General features: G+C 40.6%; 1 protein-coding gene across 1 annotated transcript; it reads right to left on the bottom strand.

The window, feature by feature from the left end:
* Nucleotides 1–3,280: 3,280 nt before the first annotated feature.
* LOC121862517 lies at nt 3,281–11,070 on the bottom strand. The gene is made up of 6 exons (XM_042360826.1): nt 10,979–11,070; nt 7,778–8,191; nt 7,085–7,268; nt 5,636–5,991; nt 4,933–5,328; nt 3,281–4,340 (listed from the first exon to the last, which is right to left on the bottom strand). Exons 2-6 carry the CDS (start codon nt 7,791–7,793, stop codon nt 3,970–3,972), a joined length of 1,323 nt encoding a protein of 440 aa, XP_042216760.1. The 5' UTR covers nt 7,794–8,191; nt 10,979–11,070; the 3' UTR covers nt 3,281–3,969.
* Nucleotides 11,071–22,500: the final 11,430 nt, after the last annotated feature.

Below are 22,500 nucleotides of genomic sequence, written 5' to 3'. Positions count from 1 at the left end.
GGTTTTGGTGGGTGGTTGTTGATAGTGGTGGATGATTGTGGTAGAGAATAGTCAGGTATGGGAATAGTTGTTACAGGTATTTATGATAGTTTGGGATTGGTTCTAGTTGTGGTTGGGTAGTTAAATATCTTTGATAAGTATTATATTTATTTATTAAAAGTTTATGGATAACCAATGAACCAGATTGTTAAAATATTTAATTATATATAATTACTTAGATGACATAACAATCACCCATATAATTAGTATCATTCTCACTCATTAATTAATTTTCAAGATTACTAATTATACGCTTCTGAAATTGAATATACCTGCTGATTAATTGAATATAGAATTGCTACAGGTAGTTAAGAAATAAGTGTGTGTGTGTGTGTGTGTGTGTGTGTGTATATATGTGCGTGTGTGTGTGTGTGTGTGTGTGTGTGTGTGTGTGTGTGTGTTTTCTGAGACAACGTACACCACACTAATTAGGTGTCTCAATCCTTCATAATACAATAAACTTAGGAACAAAGACGGATGATAAAGTGATGGGTAAACTGAGCAATGAAGAGAGAGAGAGAGAGAGAGAGAGACGAAGATGATGAAGAAAGATAATTAGTTGATTATTTTCATCCTTACAGACACAAGGCATCTTCTATGTACTGGCAGCTGGTCTCTTCTTCTCAGCACTCACTCTCTTAACGGAAATACTTGTGTTTACTCTCAACACCAAGGCTGTGACGCACGGATCAACACCTACGCAAAGATGCATCACCATTTGATAACACTCGTTCGCTGGGAGACATGCATGCTAAGACGCGATCCCATCAAACTCCCTGTAGAGAAGATGACAAAGTACCTGGTGGTTGTGGGTGTTCGCTAGGTTGCATTAAAAACTGCATGTTTTGGTTCATGCAGTCGTTGGGATGCATTGGTTCACACGCTCGTTGGGATGCATTGGTTCACACGCTCGTTGGGATGCATTGGTTCACACGCTCGTTGGGATGCATTGGTTCACACGCTCGCTGGGATGCATTGGTTCACACGCTCGCTGGGATGCATTGGTTCACACGCTCGCTGGGATGCATTGGTTCACACGCTCGCTGGGATGCATTGGTTCACACGCTCGCTGGGATGCATTGGTTCATGCTGGGATGCTCTCTCTGCCAAAGAACATTTATTCAAAGATCGGAAATTACTCCCAGCGAGACAAGTGAAGCGAAGCAGAACCAAAACAAAGGCCAGATGACTTTACCTGAAGATTAGACACCCTACCTTATTTCACCTGATAATTAACCACCCTTACGCTAATTTAACATGATCTAACCAAATATATCTTAACCTAACCTAGCCCATACTCCCTAGGCATCAGGTGAAACAAGCTAGGGTGTCTAATCTTCAGGTGATACGATTTATGAAGGACAGTAATAAATAGAAATAAACCAACATCTTCTGTTTCTTGTTTTCTTTAATTCCTTTTTCTTGCATTGGAAACAACAAGAGACAAAGAAACATTAGATAAGGAAAACTGTTGTCATGACGCCATAGACGAGATGACTCAGGGTTACGGAGAGTTCCAGTGAATCAGGTATTGGTGATTTCATTAGAGCTCATATAAATCCAGGTGTATTGTTTATATTATATTCTAGGTCAATATTTTTTTTTTTTTGTAGTAATATGACGTGTAAAATACATTTATTTAGTTGATTTATTCTAATTTGCTAGTTTCTGCATAAAAGCTATTAAGACTAGACACTGTGGTTCCGGGTCGGGTCGGGTCGGGTCAGGTCGGGAACTTGGGAAAAGCTGGCCGAGTTAGTGTTACCTCTGACACCCACTGTTGTGCGTCAGAGCTGCTTCCCCAATTCTCTTGGTGTTGTCTGGGTATTTTTCGTTTCTTTACCTGTATTCAACTCGACAGATAAGTTATTCTTGTTATATTTGTTAGGTATAATATTTAGAATGTTTAATGTAAATTTAAATTAAGTTGCCATTCTGTTTTGCCTTTTAATGTTCGTGTTTGAGTTTCCTTGTAAATATATTAGTTTGTTTTAGGTGTATTTTTTTCACTCTGGGTTTCTACTTCACAATTAAACAACAATTGACCTATTAAAGCCTGTCTAGAGAACTTTGTAATAATAAGAGCATTAACATCATTTTGTCACTTAACCTGACTTAGATCTGTAATACTGTGACGATCAGGTGAGAGAAGACGTGAGGCAGGCGACCGGATATTTAGGTTATGTAGGATGTTTTTATGAACTACGTATATTTAACCTAACCTAACCCAAACTAACCTAGCCTAACCTAACTTAACCTAACCTAAGCCAAACTAAATCTAACACAACCTACTGGGGTTCAATTAGGTAATCGGGGTTTTAACTCAGGTTTTCTTTATACTATATCAGCTTCGCCACAAACAACAGAGTCGTTTTAACAAGGTCATGCAGTGTGGGGGAGTATAGCCGTTATCACTTCACGAACCCTCTACCCTTCATCACTGTAAAACATTGTAACCTAACCTAACCTTCCTCCTCCTGTGTTGCTTCATGAAGGCAGCTGCAGGGTGTGAGTTTTCCTGGAACGTTGAAAGGGCGACTGGGTGAAGATGATGGCTCTCTTTGTCAAGCTTGTGTGTGTGTGTAATAATAATAATAATAATAATAATAATTAACGGTTTATTGAAAAAGTTCAGCAGCCCGGTAGGCTGAAAATATACATTAGACAAAAATGACTTATTACATTCAAAGACATGGAGTGGGTGGGTCGCTTAACAAAAGCTTTCATTACTAAAAGGAGAAGGAAAGTGAAATGAGCATACAAATTATTATAGTTTACAGTTGCTGGCCCGGGCTGGTCTCTTGCCATACTGTGTGAGGTCATGTAGGCCACTTGGTGTAATAACTCGTCCGTAGATGTTGATACGAATGACCTCACGGGATCATGGAGACACCAGGTGGTGTGGTGTTCACTCTGTGTATTAACTCGTCCTCGGGTGTTGATATGAAGGACCTCACGTGGTCATGGAGACACCAGGTGGTGTGGTGTTCACTCTGTGTATTAACTCGTCCTCGGATGTTGATATGAAGGACCTCTCGTGGTCATTGGGACACCGGGTGGTGTGTGGTGGTGTCACAGTACCTCACTCTCTGCTGGGTGGTGTTGTTTTATCTCGTAGTCAGGTGTAAAGCCGACCCACTGTTGTTCCCAGGGTGGACTGATTAACACCGCCTGGTCAGAAGATGGTGGTCGGTTCCCAGGGGTGCTTATCTCACTGGTGGGTTATGGTTCTCACTGGTACTGTCTGGTGTTGAATTCACTGGCCTAAACACTGTTCATCACCGTTCAACACTGATCCCACTTCATTCCGAAACGAAATTGTCACTTTTGACAGCATTATGTTGAGGATTGGGCCGAACATTGGCCGGGGGCAGTTGCCGATGCAGAACTGGGCGCCCAATAGATCTTGACCCTCCGGTGGTCAGGGATGTAGTGTGTGTGTGTGTGTGTGTGTGTGTAGGTGTATTGAAAAGGCATAATAAAACATCTCCTTTACACACATAAACTTACGGTTGCTTAGACCATAAACGTCTTCTTAACACACACACACACACACACACACACAGGCTCTCCTTATATACGTCAGGTATCAAAGGTTAATATGAAGCCTGATGTCGCCTAAATTAACCAAACCAAACTTAACCTAACCTAACCTAACCTAACCTAACCTAACCTAACCTAAAGAAAAGTTTAGTTCTCTGTTAATTTTTTTTTGTCCGAAGACTTTACAACATTTTCATTATCTATTCAGGACAATTATTGTTACTAAATCAGACTAGGTTAGATTAGGTTAGGTTAGGTTAGGTTAGGTTAGGTTAGGTTAGATTACAATGATTGGCTAATATGTAGACCCACAGGTAGGCAATTGCTATACCCAATACAGCTTGTAATTCGCCTCTCTATGTGCTGCCTTTTTGGCGGTAATATTATCTAAACTAAATTGTCTCTTATTACCTTTACATAAGTAATAACCGGAACACCTGGTAGACTATGATCCCTCAGAATGTTATACCGATCCTCACTCATACACTCACACTTCTTGTCCTCATAAAAACCCACTTGCAGAGTGACATTTCTACCATACAAATACAATTTCTTCGATGCTCTACCATCCAACACTAATCCACAGTAGTAGTCGGGTTTCTCACAAGGCGCTAGTGTCTGGTGGCAGCGTTTGACAGGGAGTGGTCTTGCCCGGTGATGAGGTGGTATCATCAGGTCTCTCACCACCGTATTTATGTAATTTCTCACATCCTCCCAAGGCACGTACATGGTGACGGGTTTACAGCGGGTCACTTTGTCTGAGAGATCAAAAGAGGCGATAGAGAACATATTTCATTCGTTGATGTGAATAATATATTGTGATGATATGAAGGAGTTTAATGGTAAGTTATAGTGGGGGAATGTGTATAATCTACTGAACTATATATAATTACACAAACATGTACATATACAGTCTTATATATGACTTTAAATGGGGATAATTACCAGTTAAGCCTTAAAAATCAACTGAAGTTTGTGTTCAATAGGTTAGGTTAGCTTAGGTTTTCTATGAAACTGTTGACATATATGTATGATGATCAACAGTCGGACGTTTAAAAAATTAATTTATTGAATTTATCGCTATTAAACAATTATCCCAGGTGGGTATGTTACTATAGGCCTATGACCCATATAGGCCTACCCCATACTCTGAGATTCATCTGGGAATCATATATTTACATTATTTACTTGTGAATCACTTTCTTAACTCATTACTTTTGCTCATAGCATGCCAGGATTGTCCATTAATGAGCTTATTGACTATTGTATAATGTCTCCTGGTGGGTCAGTTCGACTGTTCAGTAGCAGCGAGTCGTGAACAAAATGGACAATAACAAAAATAGTACGTACTTGGAACAGTTCTGAGCTGGACATCGATGAAGTTGAGTGAGTTAGATAATGGTGGTAAGGGCGGCATCAACAGACTGGAAGCAGCAGAGGAAGAAGACAAGGAAGGACTCCTTTCTTTACATCGACAAGCCACATCCTCCTTGAACTTCAAATCCAAATCAATATTGAGTTGTCCTCGAGGTTTGAGACGCATGAACACCTTCCGAAGATGTCTCTTGTCAGGTAGATAGTGGTGGCGAGGACTCGGGCAGGGGTGAAGCTCCGGAAGACAGCGACGGACGGGCAGGTGGACTCCTCTCACATCTTCAGGTAGGCTGACGTTGTGGGGAAACTGGACCTCCAGGTGGGTCTTCAGGTCCGGCCATGATGTGTAAGTGAGTGTCGGTGTTTGGGGATCTGTGGAACATAGAGATAATTTTTATATATTTATGGTCATATAAGAACGATCATGTAAATAATTATTATGATATAGACCATTATGGTGATCAACCTCATCGCCTATGGCTCTATGGCCAGGCAGAAGTTTCCCCAGAAAACAAATGCTTAGAAGATATTGCTCTCAGGAAACTATCCCTACTTAATGTAAATTATATATATATATATATATATATATATATATATATATATATATATATATATATATATATATATATATATATATATATATATATATATATATATATATATTACGGACGGCACATACTCGTGGGTCTCTTCTTGACTTTGGTGGTCTTTTTCCGGGACTGTTCACTATCGTCCGCTGTGGTACACGAGAAGCTCCCACCTGCGCCATCTTCGGTCAGGTTGGTCAACAGATAACCACTGCCACCACAACCCGCCTCTACGTAGGAAACACGACCGACCCAGTTGTCCTCCGTCCGCATCTCATACCGGTGATCTCCAGGGTGCGGCAGTTCCAGTTTTCCATACTGGTGTGGAATTATGGAACCCTTTTGTTCGTCTTCTCGATCGACTTCCAGGATGGTAAATAATCCTCGTTCACTTCGATGAGAGTCTCCCGGTGTATTTCTTGACCAAAGTTCCTCTTTTGGCTCGAAGCTGTTGAAAACGTCTCTCCTTAACTCAGAACCGGGAAATATTACCGCAAGTATAGTTTCATATATGTGCGTGTGTGTGTGTGTGTGTGTGCGTGTGCGTGTGTGTGTGTGTGTGTGTGTGTGTGTGTGTGTGTGTGTGTGTGTGTGTGTGAATTTATGGTGTATTTACAAGCACAACAACCAGTGTTCAATACCATCTGTAAAGCCCAGTAATGAAACTTAACCGTGCACAATACTCGAGTAGTCAGGTGGAGAATTATAAGTAATCGATATTGCCTTAGTGAATAGTTTATAATATTAACGTCATTGCTCTGACATTTATATTGACATGTTAAGTACGATGTTTGGGTCGGCTCTCAAAGCATCCCATAGAAACAGACGGTTTTAGAGCCGGGGGAGTCACATACTGTAAGCTTGGCTCACCACTGGCCTACCTTGTCAGTTCACTTCTGGTGGTGTACTCATGGCAGTCATGGTTCAGGCTGGCTGTTTTATGTATTTGTGTAACTTGCATTTATATTTGTGTATTGATTAATTTATCGGTGATGTTTGTGACCCTAAAAGTAGCTTTATATCTTCAATGTGATTAATTTATATTATATTATTATTAGTGATAAGAGTTGTAAGTATACTGTAATTATACATTTTACTTCAACTTTCTTTACTCCAATCATCAAATATTCACCTATAAATTAAGATACATTCTGTCCTTATACTGTGCCGTAGTTGAAGTTCTTCTCAATACAAACATTAAGAACCATAATACAGTAATTCACTCTTAATTACATTCACTTTTGTTTGTTACGAGTCTCACAATAATTGCACTAGTTTACATCCAGGGGTTCATACTTAAAATGACACTGGTTATTGAGTTCACAAATACAGTCTACAGGTTAATTTTTCATATAAACACACACACACACACACACACACACACACACACGCACACACACACGCACACACACACACACACACACGTCCTGACAACAGTATCTTACTAACTACAAATGTTAGACCATCCACGTATACAAGTACTTACAACAAGTTTCTTAAGTGACAAGTGACACAGCAGGAGGAACACACCCGGTACTTACCTGACGATGATTTTCACGGGGCAGTGACGACACACAATGGTCACGATATATGGAGGTCTGAGAGGCGTTGGGGCTTCACAGGATACAAAAACACTACTGTACACATCAGCCGCCATCTCACCACCACTTGCTGACACTCTTCCACCATCACCATCTGCTGACACCCTTCCATCAACGACTCCACCTGTAATGTCATAATATGGAACAGGAGTTTGGCATCTTCCTCTGTTCTTCAAGATTATAAAGTTTATGTAATTAATATGATTTTAATTTCTGACTGACTTGTTTGATTGGTTGTATAACTAAATGAGTAAGTGAATGATTGACTGACTGGCCATGGAGTGGGTTGACACCGATTATACATTGTAGGTTTACTTTAGGAAGAATTTGTGAACCCACGGAACCTTTAAACCACTGGAATGAACCTTTGAACCATTGAACTGGACATTTGAACCACTGAACTGAACCTTTGATCCTCTGAACTGAACCTTTGAACCATTGAACTGGACATTTGAACCACTGAACTGAACCTTTGATCCTCTGAATTAAATCTTTATCATGTTTAAAATTTTGTTACGTTTGAGGTTCACATCAGTGGTACAAAGTTTGCATCACACACACACACACACACACACATAGAGCAAAAGAACATTGATCTTCTATAAATAACTTGAAATAACAGTAAACTCATACCTAATACTGGTGACATATACTCCACATTATCACAGACGGCAACGTTGGTGATGTTAAGGGTATACGCTACGTCTTTCGTCCCTCCATCAACTGGCTCTCTCCGTGCTAGACATTTACACCTCTTGTCCTCCTCGTACTCAAGATACAACGTCTTGGGTACACCTGCCTCCGTAAACGACAAGGTGGTGGATATAGTTCTCTTATTAATTACGGTACATTCGCCTCGTCTACAGGGACTTAAATCCTTTCGGCATGTTTGTACAGCGAGTGACTCTCCCTCTGTGTCCTGACTGGTAAGAATGATAGTAGCTCTTACTTGTGGATGCTCCACCAGATTCGACCAGTTTACATACACCCGATGTGGTTTTCTGCAACATTTCTTCCCTCGGAGTTTGGTTAGCCTTTCTCGTTTACCTGTTAATTAAAAAAAATAATGATAAATAAATACATTCTCTCACGGGTTTTTTTTATGGTTTTTAGAGTTTAATAACTCGATAGATACTGAATGTTGAAGCATTTTCTTTTTTTTTTCTTTTTTTTTAGGGAAATACAAAATTAGTTAAGTTATCTCTTCACTTCAAAAGGAAACTGATAATTGTCATTATTATTTTATTCAATACCTGAATAATGTTTATAACAGAGGTAGAGAGACAGATAGAGACAGGGAGAGAAAGAGAGAGATTAATGAGTATGGTAGAGAGAGGAAAAGAGGCAGAAAGAGAGACAAAGAGAGTTATGTCATGACACTGAACACTTGGGAGAGAGGGAGACCGAGAAACAATCCATGTCCCCGGTTTACTTTAGTTTAACAACTTTATTGGTTAAACTTGCTTATTCTAAGTAGTTCAGTCAGGTTGTTGACACTTAGGGTGCCGTCACTGTTTACTACCATGCAGGAGAGAAGTTCATGCCCAAAGGACTACTCGGTGTGGGCTAGCAAATTTAGGATAGACAGCAAGAATGTCCTCAATCACCCCTGATTCAATGCAGTAATAACACAGTTCAAGATACAATAAGCCAGGTGGCCTGATGGTGTCACATTCAATAATATAGTGTTCAAGTGTATGCTTTAAAGGTTTATCACAAAGTTTACATGCTTAGTGTTCCGGTATGGGTACAGCGCCACTAACTTGCCAGGTGTGTCTGTATCCAAGCCTAATGCTGGCCACGACTACATCACATAGTCTGGTTCTGTCCTTATGCTGGCCATACCGGTACCTCTCGTCACAAAATTTATTATATATACTAATACTACAATTACCAGGTCTCTCTGCATTTCTCATTTCTTCTAGATCACAGCTTGTGATTTTGACTTGTATGTTTTATTTAAGTACATCATTGGATAAGCCAAGGTCGCAGTTTACATTTTTTCGTTAAGTGTCTCATTGGCCAGTCTGTTAACAAATCCACGATTCCTAATTCCAACATGGGACGGAATCCACACAAATTCAATACAAATGCTGTTCTCCTTAGCTGTTATCACATTTCGTTTCATATCAGAGACAAGTTTAGACATTATGGCTGACAGCGGTCACAGAATATCACACCACCTCCATTTTCTTGATTCCATAGATTTTGTCAACAAAGGATTCTGAAAGGTTCAATGACCTGCAAAAAGTTCGGCATGAAGACTACCGACAAAGTTCACATCATTCACATTAACTCTTATATATTCATAGTATCTACATAGTTCCAAGGGCATGCTGTTAATGTTAAAGTCAAGAGGCAGAGGGTGAGCAGGGCGAAGATTGAGGAGCCTCGTCTTATCAACAAATATTATATCACATTCCACAGTCCTCCGCCATAATGCAGATCTCATCGACATCACATAACACAGCCACGGTCGGTTAAGCTAAAATATCAGCCTTAAGCGTGGACATCAGAGCAAAGGAATTAGCACTCCTCTGTAGGCCATGCCAGGCTCAAATGCTCTCATTCTGGTAAACCTGGTATCCATGTCAGGGGGATATGTACCCGAGATCTGGGTGACAAAGTGTGATAGAGAAACACACACCAGCATCAGGGTTCCCGTCCACTTCTTGGTGATCAACATTCTTAAGTACGGCTGAAGAAATACATTAGTCATAAATCATCATAAATGGTGGGGGTTGAATCGTGTGTGTGTGTGTGTGTGTGTGTGTGTGTGTGTGTGTTGACAGTTGTAATGTTATGATAGTTATGATAATGATGATGGTAAAGATAACGACCAGAGATGTCAAACGAAACATAAACTAACAATATATATAATGATAGATAATAATATTAATAATAATAATAATAATATTATTATTATTATTATTATTATTATTATTATTATTATTATTATTATTATTATTATTATTATTATTAGTTATTATTATTATTATTATTATTATTATTATTATTATTATTATTATTATTATTATTATTATTATTATTATTATTATTATTATTATTATTATTATTATTATTATTATTATTATTATTATTATTATTATTATTATTATTATTATTATTATTATTATTATTATTATTTTTGTTGTTAACAGTGATTCTGAGGATATTATGAATGGCCGCCAGGCTATTCAACCGTGAGCCCATAATGAAGAGACAAAGAGACTCAGTTAGGAATGAAACAGAAACAGAGACAGAGAAAGAGAACAGAGAAAGGGCAGGAGACAAGAAACAAGAGACGAGAAAGACGGAGAGAGAAGACAGAAGAGAGACAGGAACCAGGGCAGAAGCAGAAAGAGACAGACACGAACTTAGAAACAGAGACAGAGAAAGAGAAGGAGACAGAGACAGAGACAGAGAAAGAGAAGGAGACAGAGACAGACATCCAATAGTATTCATAAAAAGATTAGTCCGGATAACCCCTACGTCAGGTGTATGGATTCACGGTTCAATAGCCACTGCGTAAGGAAAAAACACTGTTTATTTTTATGTCTAGAATAATGTTTTGTTTCGTTGATTATTTAAATTATTTGACGAGTAAAGTAATTCCTTCTTTATTAATTTCAATTTCCTATGAAACATTAAGTAGCCAATACAGGAATAATAACCTAACCTAACCCAATTAAACCGTAGCTAACGTAACCTAAACTGACCTAGCCTAATTTTACCTAACCTAACGTAACCAAACTTAAACAAACCTAATTTAACCTAACCTAACCTATAAACAATTCTCGCTTCACCTGTCTATAGAATTAGCTTAAGTCTTACCTGTAGGGGTGGTTGTGAGAGTGGAGAGGGCGCTAACTCTTAAGTTGGGGGTGTGAGTGCCTCTAGCTGCTTCCTTCTCTCGACTAACCTCATGTCCTCAGCCTGACGCGGGACACGGGCTGGAGAGGGACCTTGAACGCTCTGAGATGAAGGACGGCGCCACATTCATATAAAGTTCTAGTAAACAAAAAGCAAAAAACAAAAGAATTAAGAGCTTTTGTTGACGCTTTCTTATGGTATGAAACGCTGCATATAATTTATAATGCTTGTTTTATAGAGATTGTAGCAACTGATACTAAATAAAACGTGAAAATTAATCACTCACTAGCGACTCGCATAGAGGAGCGCCAAGACGTCCTTTATGGTCCGCTGCTGGTGTCTTTACTGTTTTAATCCTTGTTTATTTCTCCCCCTTCTACTCACTTCCACCTACCTGTTGTACTTCCACTGAACTTTTTTCACCTGTTACTTGAGATTTATGTATGTACAGTATGTATGTATGTATGTACAATCAAAGACAAAAGTCATGTCGCGGTTTTGTCCGAAGATTGAATATAATTCGTGAAACATTATGAGAGCTCTACCACAAGGCAGAGCGCACCAAAAGTTCACGAAACGACTTTTGTCTTTGATTGAACACTCGTTACAAAAAGTATCTGCATTATTTTTTTTACTAGACATTATGACACAACAGACGAAGGAATTTCATAACCCTACCAAGACAACATTCACCGGACCACTCCTTGCAAATACGTTCTGTAGCGATTGTACATAGGTCGGAGGTCACTCGGTAAGTTTGTTTATATTCTTATCGTGTGTGTGTGTGTGTGTGGGTGTGTGTGTGGGTGTGTCAGTCTGTCTGTCTGTTTGTCTCTTTATCTGTTTATTTGTCTCTGTGTATGTGTCTTTCTGTATTTGTGTGGCTGTTAGGTTAGGTTAGGTTAGGTTAGGTTAGGTTAGGTTAGGTTAGGCTCATCATTTACCTGAGTCTATAAATGTTTCAGTCTCTAAACAACAACATGGATAACTTTATTGTTTGTCTTTTTGATCACTCTTCAGAGGTCAAGGTCATCGACAGGTCAGGCAGGACTGCATTAGCTGGCGAACGTTGACATTTTTATGCATTGATAATTAGTCAACGTATTTTGTATTTTGTTTAGATAAAATATATAGATTTCATTACATATAGTTTATATTGCTTGTAGTTAAACATAATTTTTGAAACATTATAGTTTATCCTGTGTTATTATTGTTGTTGTTACTGTCATTGTTCTTGTTGTTGTTATATTAGGTTGGGGATGGTTTGGTTGGTTGCTTCAGGACACCTGGTGCACGGGGTGTTACTCAGAAGTCGGGCATGTAGCACGGGAGGTGTTCTGTTGATTATTGTGTTAGTCACTCTGCGATACGAGTCCCTGTCCATACACTTACACGCCTCTTCTTCCTGGTACCTTATCTTGAGTGTAAGTGTTCGGCCCGTCATCTGTGGTGGGATGGGGATGTCTGAATACGCCTTGAGGTATTCCCGTAGTGTGCCCCACTCCAGGTAGGTCAGCTTGGGTTCACAGTCCTGTGTACACATATCAGCCTCCGCTGCCGCTGAAAAATAAACGTAACTACTACTACTACTACTACTACTTTTTTTTTCAACGTGGCCTCCAGCCTCCCCCAATAGCCACACCTTCGCCGCCATTTTATTACCTTAATATTAAATATTCTAATACATAAGGAGCTACCCGAGCTGTGTTGAGTTAGTTGAGCCGCAGATCTATGCGGCTACTACTACTATACAGTATATAATATAATATAATATAATATTTTACTACTACTGCTACTATTGTACAGTAAGGACATACCGACTACTGTAGTATAAATACTGTTAATATTAATAAAGTTATCAGTAAGAGATACTGACCGTTGACGGTAATGATGTGTACAAGGAGGACGAAGGTCAGTCCAAGAGTCACCAACAGACTCCTAATGGTCATGACTGTGAACACAAGTGACTAATTATGTTGACACAGGAATGTTGATATATTACCTCTCCAGTCCCTAACATGCTTGTGTGTGTGTGTGTGTGTGTGTGTATGTGTGTGTGTGTGTATATGTGTGTGTGTGTGTGTGTGTGTGTGTGTGTATGTGTGTGTGTGTGTGTGTGTGTATGTATGTATGTATGTATGTATGTATGTATGTATGTGTGTGTGTATGTATATGTATGTATGTATGTATGTATGTATGTATGTATGTATGTATGTATGTATGTGTGTGTGTGTGTGTGTGTGTGTATGTGTGTGTGTGTGTATATGTGTGTGTGTGTGTGTGTGTTCATTTTGCCATGGTTATATTGAGCAATAATTTAAGCTCGGGACCCATCTTCCACCTGCGGTCTGTCACAAGAAGATAAAACCCTATAGTGGTGGTAAAGAAGGCCGATGTGTACCTGTGGCGCCCGAGTGCTGCAAGACGCCAGGGCTGTCAACTCCGGTAATTCGTTTGTTAATCGGTAAACTGCCAAAATTTGATGACGTAGTCGGTAAGCCGTGACGTCACTGCTCCGACTCTGTAAATTACCTACTTTAGGAAATATGCTTTTTCATGGCTAAAATACCATATAGAATACACAGAAATAAATTGTAGATGTATTTAATTACCTTACCTACATTTTACTAGCGATATTTTAGCAGAACTATATTCTGCTGAGTCACACACGAAGCGATATCGAGACAAGGAAGCCAAAGGATGTCACAACGGTCTGTTTTATGTTGGTATTCAGAGCTTTTTCCATGACTTCCGCTGCAGAGTTTTGCTGGATTCACCATCTAGCCGACATACATCGACAGTTAGTGAGTATTGAGCATTTATATTTGTATTTTACTTTGTATTTGCTATTATCCGATAACCTATTTTTCGTGTAGTCACCCCTTTTCGTTTGCAGTGTTTATTATTCAGAAATTTATAAAACTAATGACAGGAACAACGAAATTCACTGAGTATGAGGACTATTCTAATATAACTACTGTATCTGGGGTCTCCGTTACCCCTCACCACACATTACTGTATCTGGGGTCTCCGTTACCCCTCACCACACATTACTGTATCTGGGGTCTCCGTTACCCCTCACCACACATTACTGTATCTGGGGTCTTCGTTACCCCTCACCACACATTACTGTATCTGGGGTCTCCGTTACCCCTCACCACACATTACTGTATCTGGGGTCTCCGTTACCCCTCACCACACATTACTGTATCTGGGGTCTCCGTTACCCCTCACCACACATTATATTATAGAAAATAGTAATATCCCGTCATGTTCTCGCAACCAATCACAACGAGAGCAGTTGAACCAATCAGCGTGTTCGGTACACAAAGAGTCGGAAATCTCGACAGCCCTGGTACTAAGAACTGACGTAACACACTTGTGAAAACTCCAAAAATAAAGCTGATAGCGCCATCTATTTAACTTATGCTGGTGATGATTTATGTTTCTGTGGAGGTAAGTTATAATATTAGGCTATAATACAGTAAACACACACACACACACACACACTGGAACACTTACTTTTCCGAGATCAATAAAAATGTTGTACCAAGTTCCAATGCTCCCGCCACCTCGTCCAAAGAGATGAGAGACACTAACAGCGACTAAAGCCTCGTCGTATACACTAGCTCTTTGTATATTCTTTCTTCGGTATACTAAACTTAAAGTCACACGGGAGAAAACGTGTGTCCGGGTCAAGCAGGACGTAAAACCTTGATTTATGATATATACATCATTTTTCTCTCTCACGCTATACTACCATATTCTTGGTCACTTAATTTACTTTACTTCTAATCATTTACTTAATCTACTCCTTAAGGTATGGTCGCTGCACCTGAATAAAGGAACACAAACACATGCAGCTTACTCTCGGCACCAAAGAGACACGCAAGTACTCCTCTCACCTTATACTCCAGCAAGGTAGATTAGGTACTTCAACACACAATCAAGCAGGGACCATAACTGCGTCCTTAACACTTAGGTTATTACAGTAGTGACAGCACCTCCAGTAGCACCAACACTTCTTCATCACCCAGGTAACTACGATCTTGAGACGCCCAGAGATCCATAGGGAGGTTATACAGTGACCATAGGCATGACCCACTACACCAGGTAGGCTACCCCCGCCCACACCGCCCGTGCGAAGAGTCCCGACTCCCTAGTTTCTAAATACTGAGGCTACAGGCCGCGTCAGTACCTAGGCCTGCGGGTGCCAGTGCTTACAAATTACGATGGCATTATTCTGGCCCTCCACACATACATTTTCTTAGGTATTGTTTGTGACTTCATGCCTTTAATTATATACTTAATTCTAAATTACATAACACAATCAGTGACCGAGTTGTCAGGATCGGACACATTCCTTCATACATCTCATTATCTGGGTAACGGAGGCCTAATAGTTTTAGGCGCCAACAGGGACGAAGGCCTTAGTTCTAAGCTTGGTATATCATACTTCACTTTACACACAGTTTATGGTCATCCCCGACACTTTGCAAACATTTACCATTCCCATAAAATTCTCGAATCATGGTGCTATCCGAGGCTGTCCGTCAAATGAGATAACGATGTGTACTATCCTCACACGGACGTCAGTAAGATAATTTCACGTTATCATAGTTTATGGGTCAACCCTAACATTACACTTATAGTTGATCTAATACACATTATTTTTCAGATCATTAAAATTATATATTTTCACCCAACACATAATATAGCTATGTTTATTAATCTTCCCCAGACGTTTATGCCATAATCTTGAGACTCTGGTACATTTATTCCCAATATTACACTATTAAGTACCAACTGTGCCACCCTAACCCTCATATGAGTACCTTTACTTCTCCGTTAATACCATAGATATACATACTTAATATTATATGCACGGACACGGCTATAATGCGTACAAAACATACAGTAAATGAGTTACCCCTTCGGAGCCGTTATCATTTTCTGTGACACGACATCATAGAAAACATTGACACATTAATACGATTTTGTTTGTTATGCAGCTATAATATAAATCATAAGAGATATAGAGACGAGTATTAACGTGCGCAGTACGTCGTGGCGTCTTATTGATCCTATTGTATGTCCATATAGTTGTCATTCTCAATAGACACCTTGTTTTATGTGGTATTATCTTATCGTGCTGTAGAAATTCAATAATTTAACTACCATTTCTGAAGCAGTCATATAAACAGATATACTAGATCAGTATACAGAACCGTAATATATACCCGAATATATGTTTTCTATGAATATTATCAGGGGTATCACTCACTATATATATTAATTCCCATGCATGGAAGCAAACACAATGTGTTTGAATACCTCTCACGCAAATGTGAATAACAAAGGCATACTGCCTCACACTCCTGTACTCACGCAGTTGTGAGTAAGTTACCCTCTGTGCACTGAACTAAACAAACAATGTATTTGAAATACTGTGAAACATTCAATGTCATAATATCCTGACCACTGGGATCTGTTATACAGTACACATCCTTTGTGACCTCCATTAAAATGTTGTGGTAATCACTAAAAATCAACAAAAAATAAACATCGAACACCTGATCTAACATTTCCCAACCTACAAAAGGTCAAGAGGCAGACATAACTAAATACTCCTAGACGAAATATTTGGTCGAAAGTGATCATGTGGAGCAGAAGAGAAAGATATTTGAATATAATATCCGGCTAAGGTGTGCTTAGTGAACTTAAAATCCGTCAAATGTGTTGTATCCTCATCCTGTTTATATATCTCGTCCAACACAAGTAAACACGTCTGGTTGTATACAGAATCACTTTATAATCCTCCATCGGTTAAATAAGGTAAAATTTTCGTAAAGATATGTACTATTTTGGGTTAGGTTAGGCAGGGCAGGGCAGGGCAGGGCAGGAGGGACAGTTCTCACGGCACATCATGAGAATTATCTTAATCTGACAGAATTCCGGTGTGGTGTGTGAGTGTGAACTGTCTCAAGTTTTAATAACTAGTCCACTATCACCACAGCCACCACCACCACCACTATCACCACCACCACCACCACCACTATCACTACCAGAGGAAGGAGATCCTGTTGTCACTAGCCGAGAAGGATCACTCGTGTCGTCGTCCCCGGACAAGAGAGACAGTCCGTAATACCGAGAGCTTAAAACATACAGTTACTATTGTATTATAAATTCTCTTTTAGACATTGACATGTACCGAAAACGTATATAATCAGGAGCAACAGTCGACAGTTAATGGAGTGTTTGACTGTGAGGAGAGTTTCTGTCAGTGTTGAGGAGTACGACTTTACTCCTTTATGACTCACCGCAGGATATAACTGGCAGTAGTGAGTACGACCATACTTTCTGTCTACAAATATTAGTTATAAGTATAACCATACTTTCTGTTTACAAGTACTACTGGTGTGACGACTCTGTTCCCTCCTCACTCTACCACCACTTGCTCCAACTTGTCACCAGGAGAAGAAACTGCTTCACGAACCTACTGTACTCGACCCCAGTGAGTCAGAACCAGTTTCCCATCTGACTATGAGACCGAGGTATGGAGGCAAGTGTGTCTGCCTGGTAAACTGAGTCTCTTCTCTGCGGCCTACAGTGTTCCTCTTCTCCCGGGGTGTGGACGACGGGTTGTATTAAGGACTACTGCTGGTGGTGTGGTGTGGACTACGGCGGTAATCCCTGGTTCCTTGTGGTTGGCCATCACAGCCTAGACTCGCTACCTCAGCTGCCATTTCTATCAGGTTTTGTGTTGTTGTTTATAGTATTTTTTTAAATGTTTAAAGTATGAATAATTAATTAGGTAATATTCTGGTGTTTTGATAACTACATAGTTTGTTTTACTTGTGTTATGTAAAGTATCTAATTTACTGTATTAATCAATACTTAATATAAATGTTATTAAATGACTCGGTTTAATTAATAATCTTTTGAAGATTAACTATCCTAACACTACCTTGGGGGTTGAGTTAGGTTAGGGTGCTTAATTTTTAGGTTAAATAATTGGTCGTGTTTAATCATCACGGGTTGTTGCAGCAGGATAGTGTAGCAAAAGCTCTTGTGTTGTTTCATCCACAGATGGCGCTACCCCGTGGACACAGATGGCTCCTCCTGGTCACCATCTACCTCGTCTCCTGTGTGCTGTCGTCCTCTGCGGTGATCAACAGACGAGCTAGTTGTTTCCTCACTTCACCCACTACTGTCAGCGTCCCAGCAGTGACCACAACTACCACCATCCCAACGGAGACAACCACAACTACCACCATCCCTACGGAGACAACCACAACTACCACCACCCCCCCTACTGAGACAACCACAACTACCACCACAGACACAGGCAGCACAATAAACAGAACCTCGGATCAACACAAGTTCTCCTGTACTCTGGTCAAGAAGGGACCCGTCGTCACGATGACCTCTTCGTCAGGATTGTCAGCGAGGCGATATGAGAGCCAAGACGTGGACAACCAAGAAGGCTGTGAGACACGACTGTTGCCTCCTCAGTGTCTCGATACAGATCCACAACTTGTACAACTCTCAGGTTTACCGTGTGAGTGTAGCATTTTCCCCAGAGGTTTTGATGTGGATGAATTACCTGCGTGGTGTAGGTGTCTCCTGTGTAGCGACACTGCCCGGGTGTTGCCCCTCGATGTGTTCCCGGTCCTTGGTCACACCTACTACCTACACTTTTACCGTAACTGCAAGCAAACACCCGACTACAGACACAGATTACTCTGTTCACTGGGTAGTCAAGATGGACGATTGCTCGATCGTGGCAACAAAACTTTCACTTCCCGTCGCGGTGGTCACAGCATCACTCTCCTTCAGGACGGACCTATGTACAAAAGACCTAGAGTAGAACTTCTTCTAAACATGCTAACCTTACCTGATGTCTGTTTGGTATTCATACTGAAATATGAATTACTATCCCAGGAGGAGAAATGTTTCTTCACCAGAGTATTAACTATATACCTAGGAAGAGCAGTGGATAGCAAAGACTTTTATTATCGTACCTGTCTGCAAGAGCTAAAGGCTCTTAGAAATTACATACAAATTAATGAAAACTCTTCATTTCTGTATGAAGGAAATCTAAGTTTGCATTTCCAAGTTACAGGATCTTTACCTCGGCTATGTGTTATTTGTTTCATGTACACTAAACATCATCTAAGCACACCTCACTGCTCGACCTGTATCATCAACTCCTTTATTAGTAAGGACAAGAAATCAGACGTTTCTTCTGGGAGAAACTATTACCTGTTGGTAAAGGCGGAGGATGAGGCTTGTCTATCATGTCTTAAAGATTTACCAACAACTTCGGGACTACTTGAAGCTCAGGTTCTTCACCACCAAGGGGAAGTTAATGTTTCGTTCAGAACGAGTGAGACAAACTTCCTGCCCAACAATACTCAATACAAATTTAAGATGACACTATTAAACCTTGGTTTAAAAAGTTGTTCTTCCTTATCTTACCTTCGTCTGGAGTATCCTTTTGATAAGTACTGGTATGTTCATAATGGTTCAGACGAACTGATTAGTCAGACAAGGAATCCGTGCTTAGAAAACATTGGGACTATTTGTCGCTCTGTCCAGAATTCTAAGGAGTTGAAAATATTTGAGTGTCTTTGGATTAAGCTCGTCTTTCTCATAAAGTGTCATATTAAACACTTGATGAATTATTATACAATGTTAGATATGTTTCACTGTAACCAAACGGATGATCTGTCATCTTTGTGTGAGCGTAGACTCCATCTCTCCCGCTACTTGCATCCCTCCAACAAAGTCTTGGTACTGATAATGGATCAGAAATATCATCGCAGCCTTTTCGATAAAATTTATCTACAGCGTCTCAATCAAGTCACTTTAGATACAGATCTGATTTTTGAAATCTTTTATACCAAATACCGATCAGCAGGGGAATGTGTAGCTGCGACAGACCTTCAACAACTGGGATCATTGCTTCTCAGCCCTTGGGGACACAGACACCTCGTGAGTCGTTGTTTTGTCATCAATAATCCATCCGAGGATGTATACTTCAACTTCTTTCAGATTCCCGACACTGGTTGCGTGAAGTCAGAAACTATCACCACAAACAACATTACCATAAGTATGATGTCGACAGAAGATGAGGAACTCGATGGTCTTGACGACGACAACTGGTATAAGATGAATCACTCCTGCAGAAGAATATACATGAGGCCGCCAGGACTCGCCTGTCCACCTTTAACACCGCACAGTCCAGACTTTCAGGCCGTATTAGACGTGGCTACAGGAGCCATTGCCAACGGAGACACCTTGTGCTTAAAGGCGCTGTGTTCTGGAAAGTTTAACTTGCGGGGTGTTGATGGAGACGGCGTTGCTCTGGTTGGACCGGTTACAGACACACTGGCAGGAGGAAATTGTTTAAAGTATTTACCGCCTCGCTTCTGGAAGTGGCTGCAGGAGGCGTATAATAAACGTCGCGTGACCATAAATAAATTCTGGAGCACAGACTTAGTGGACTACATGGTGTTATATCCCTTAACGGGTCCCCAGGTGATTGTCGACTGGAGTTATGTGTCACACAAGTGGTGGGAGGTGTCACTGTGCCTCGTGGCAGCTGTGGTGACTGTTGCCATAATATCGGGCAACACGCTGGTCCTCGTCACTCTGATTACCGGCGGCCATCATGGGGAGCCACAAAGTTTACTCAGAGCCTCACTGGCTGTTGCTGACCTGCTGATGGGGTTGTTCCCAGCCACTCTGGCTGTCCACGACCACGTAGCCATCACCCTCGGCTCACTCGACATCTATGACCTCGACACCGAAGCTTTATTTGCCTACATCACTGTCTCACAAAAAGATTTCCCAACTTTGTTCCGACAGTTGTACTTTAAACGACCTGGCTACCCAGCCTTCTGTGGCTTCATCTTCACCTTGTCAGTGACAGCTTCCCTGCTCACGCTCCTTTCTCTCAGTCACGAGAGGTACACGAGGACCTCCAGACCACTCAAGGTAAACAGGCTTATCACTCTGTCTAAAGTTATGACGATGATCTTCGTCGCCTGGGTGTTATCTTTGTTATTTTCAATCATAGTCTTCTTAACTCGGGAAGAGTCGGTGAGGTTCATAGGCTTCTTCGACCCCATCTCCAAACTGACGCTTTGTCTGCCCACGGGAGGTGATACGTCCGTGTCATCAGTGATCATGTACCTGCATATAAGCATCGTAGGTCTGTCCACAGCAGCCACGTCCGTCCATAGTGCCAGAGCCATACTGGCCTGGCGCGTGGAAGTCAACAGACAGAAAGAAGATCAGAAAATGTGGCATTCCTTCGTCCAGGTTGACGATAAATGGACCAAACAGGACCAACAAGTGACCGTCAGCTTAACCATCATGATGGTGGTGTTCATGGCGTCGTTGTTGCCAGTGTTGCTGGACAGTGCGCTGGAGTTGAGGACTCGTGCACCTGTCGTCCACTACTTCACCTGGTGGACGTTAGTGGCTGCCAGCGCTACCAATCCCATCGTGTACAACCTGCGCAGCCAACAGTTCCGTAAAGACGTGCTCAGCCTGTTGTGTCACAGTCGCCATCTCTCTCACCAGCCTCCCTCTCGTCCTACTGACACCAACACGGAAACAAAAACCTGAGGCACCACTACTGTACATTCCTTACAAAGTAATTTTTACCTGACGTGTGAGGAGTGTGGGAGTCAAGGTGAGGGGTTAGTGGTGTGGGAGTCAAGGTGAGGGGTAGTGGTGTGGGAGTCAAGGTGAGGGGTAGTGGTGTGGGAGTCAAGGTGAGGGGTAGTGGTGTGGGAGTCAAGGTAATGTTCTATATCACTTACCTTCTCAGCCTATGGTACTGTTTTAATAATAATAATAATAATAATAATAATAATAATACCGGTAAGACGAAGGCTCTCAACAATAATAATAAATAGTAGTGATATTTTTGTGTGCTGAAGAGACCTGGCAAGTCGCCCATACAACTAGGGGTGACTCGCGGCCTCTATATACACGGGAGTCGAGGCCAAGTCATGTCAGTGTGTGTTGCAACGCGGTAGTGTACAGTAGTGTACGTGTGGTGATTCCCAGTAGATGGAAATGTTCTGGTTTTTGTGTTTGTGTGATATCAACAGAATGATAGATCAAATATATTTCACACAACTTGTGAACGGACGAAAAAGTGTTGAAATATAATTATGCGAATCAAGGAAATTTTGCACGGTGTTTTAACGAATACATTTTATATTATAATTATATTATTTACGAATTGTCTCGCTCCCACAAAATATGAAAATATGCTTTTATTTTCATGTGGGAGAAAATACAAAATTTTCCAGGAGAATTTAATGCAACATATTAATTTATCAAAAAATTGAATTGAAATTTTCATGAACGTTTATTATTATTATTATTATTATTATTATTATTATTACAGCATAAACAATAGCACTATTATAGATACTGTGTTTAATATCAATATCATTAAC

The sequence above is a fragment of the Homarus americanus genome, unplaced genomic scaffold, assembly GCF_018991925.1.
Source record: "Homarus americanus isolate GMGI-L3 unplaced genomic scaffold, GMGI_Hamer_2.0 scaffold40248, whole genome shotgun sequence".
Taxonomy (NCBI): domain Eukaryota; kingdom Metazoa; phylum Arthropoda; class Malacostraca; order Decapoda; family Nephropidae; genus Homarus; species Homarus americanus.
The sequence above is the reverse complement of the archived record's forward strand: the minus strand, read 5'-3'. Positions and strand labels throughout refer to the sequence as shown.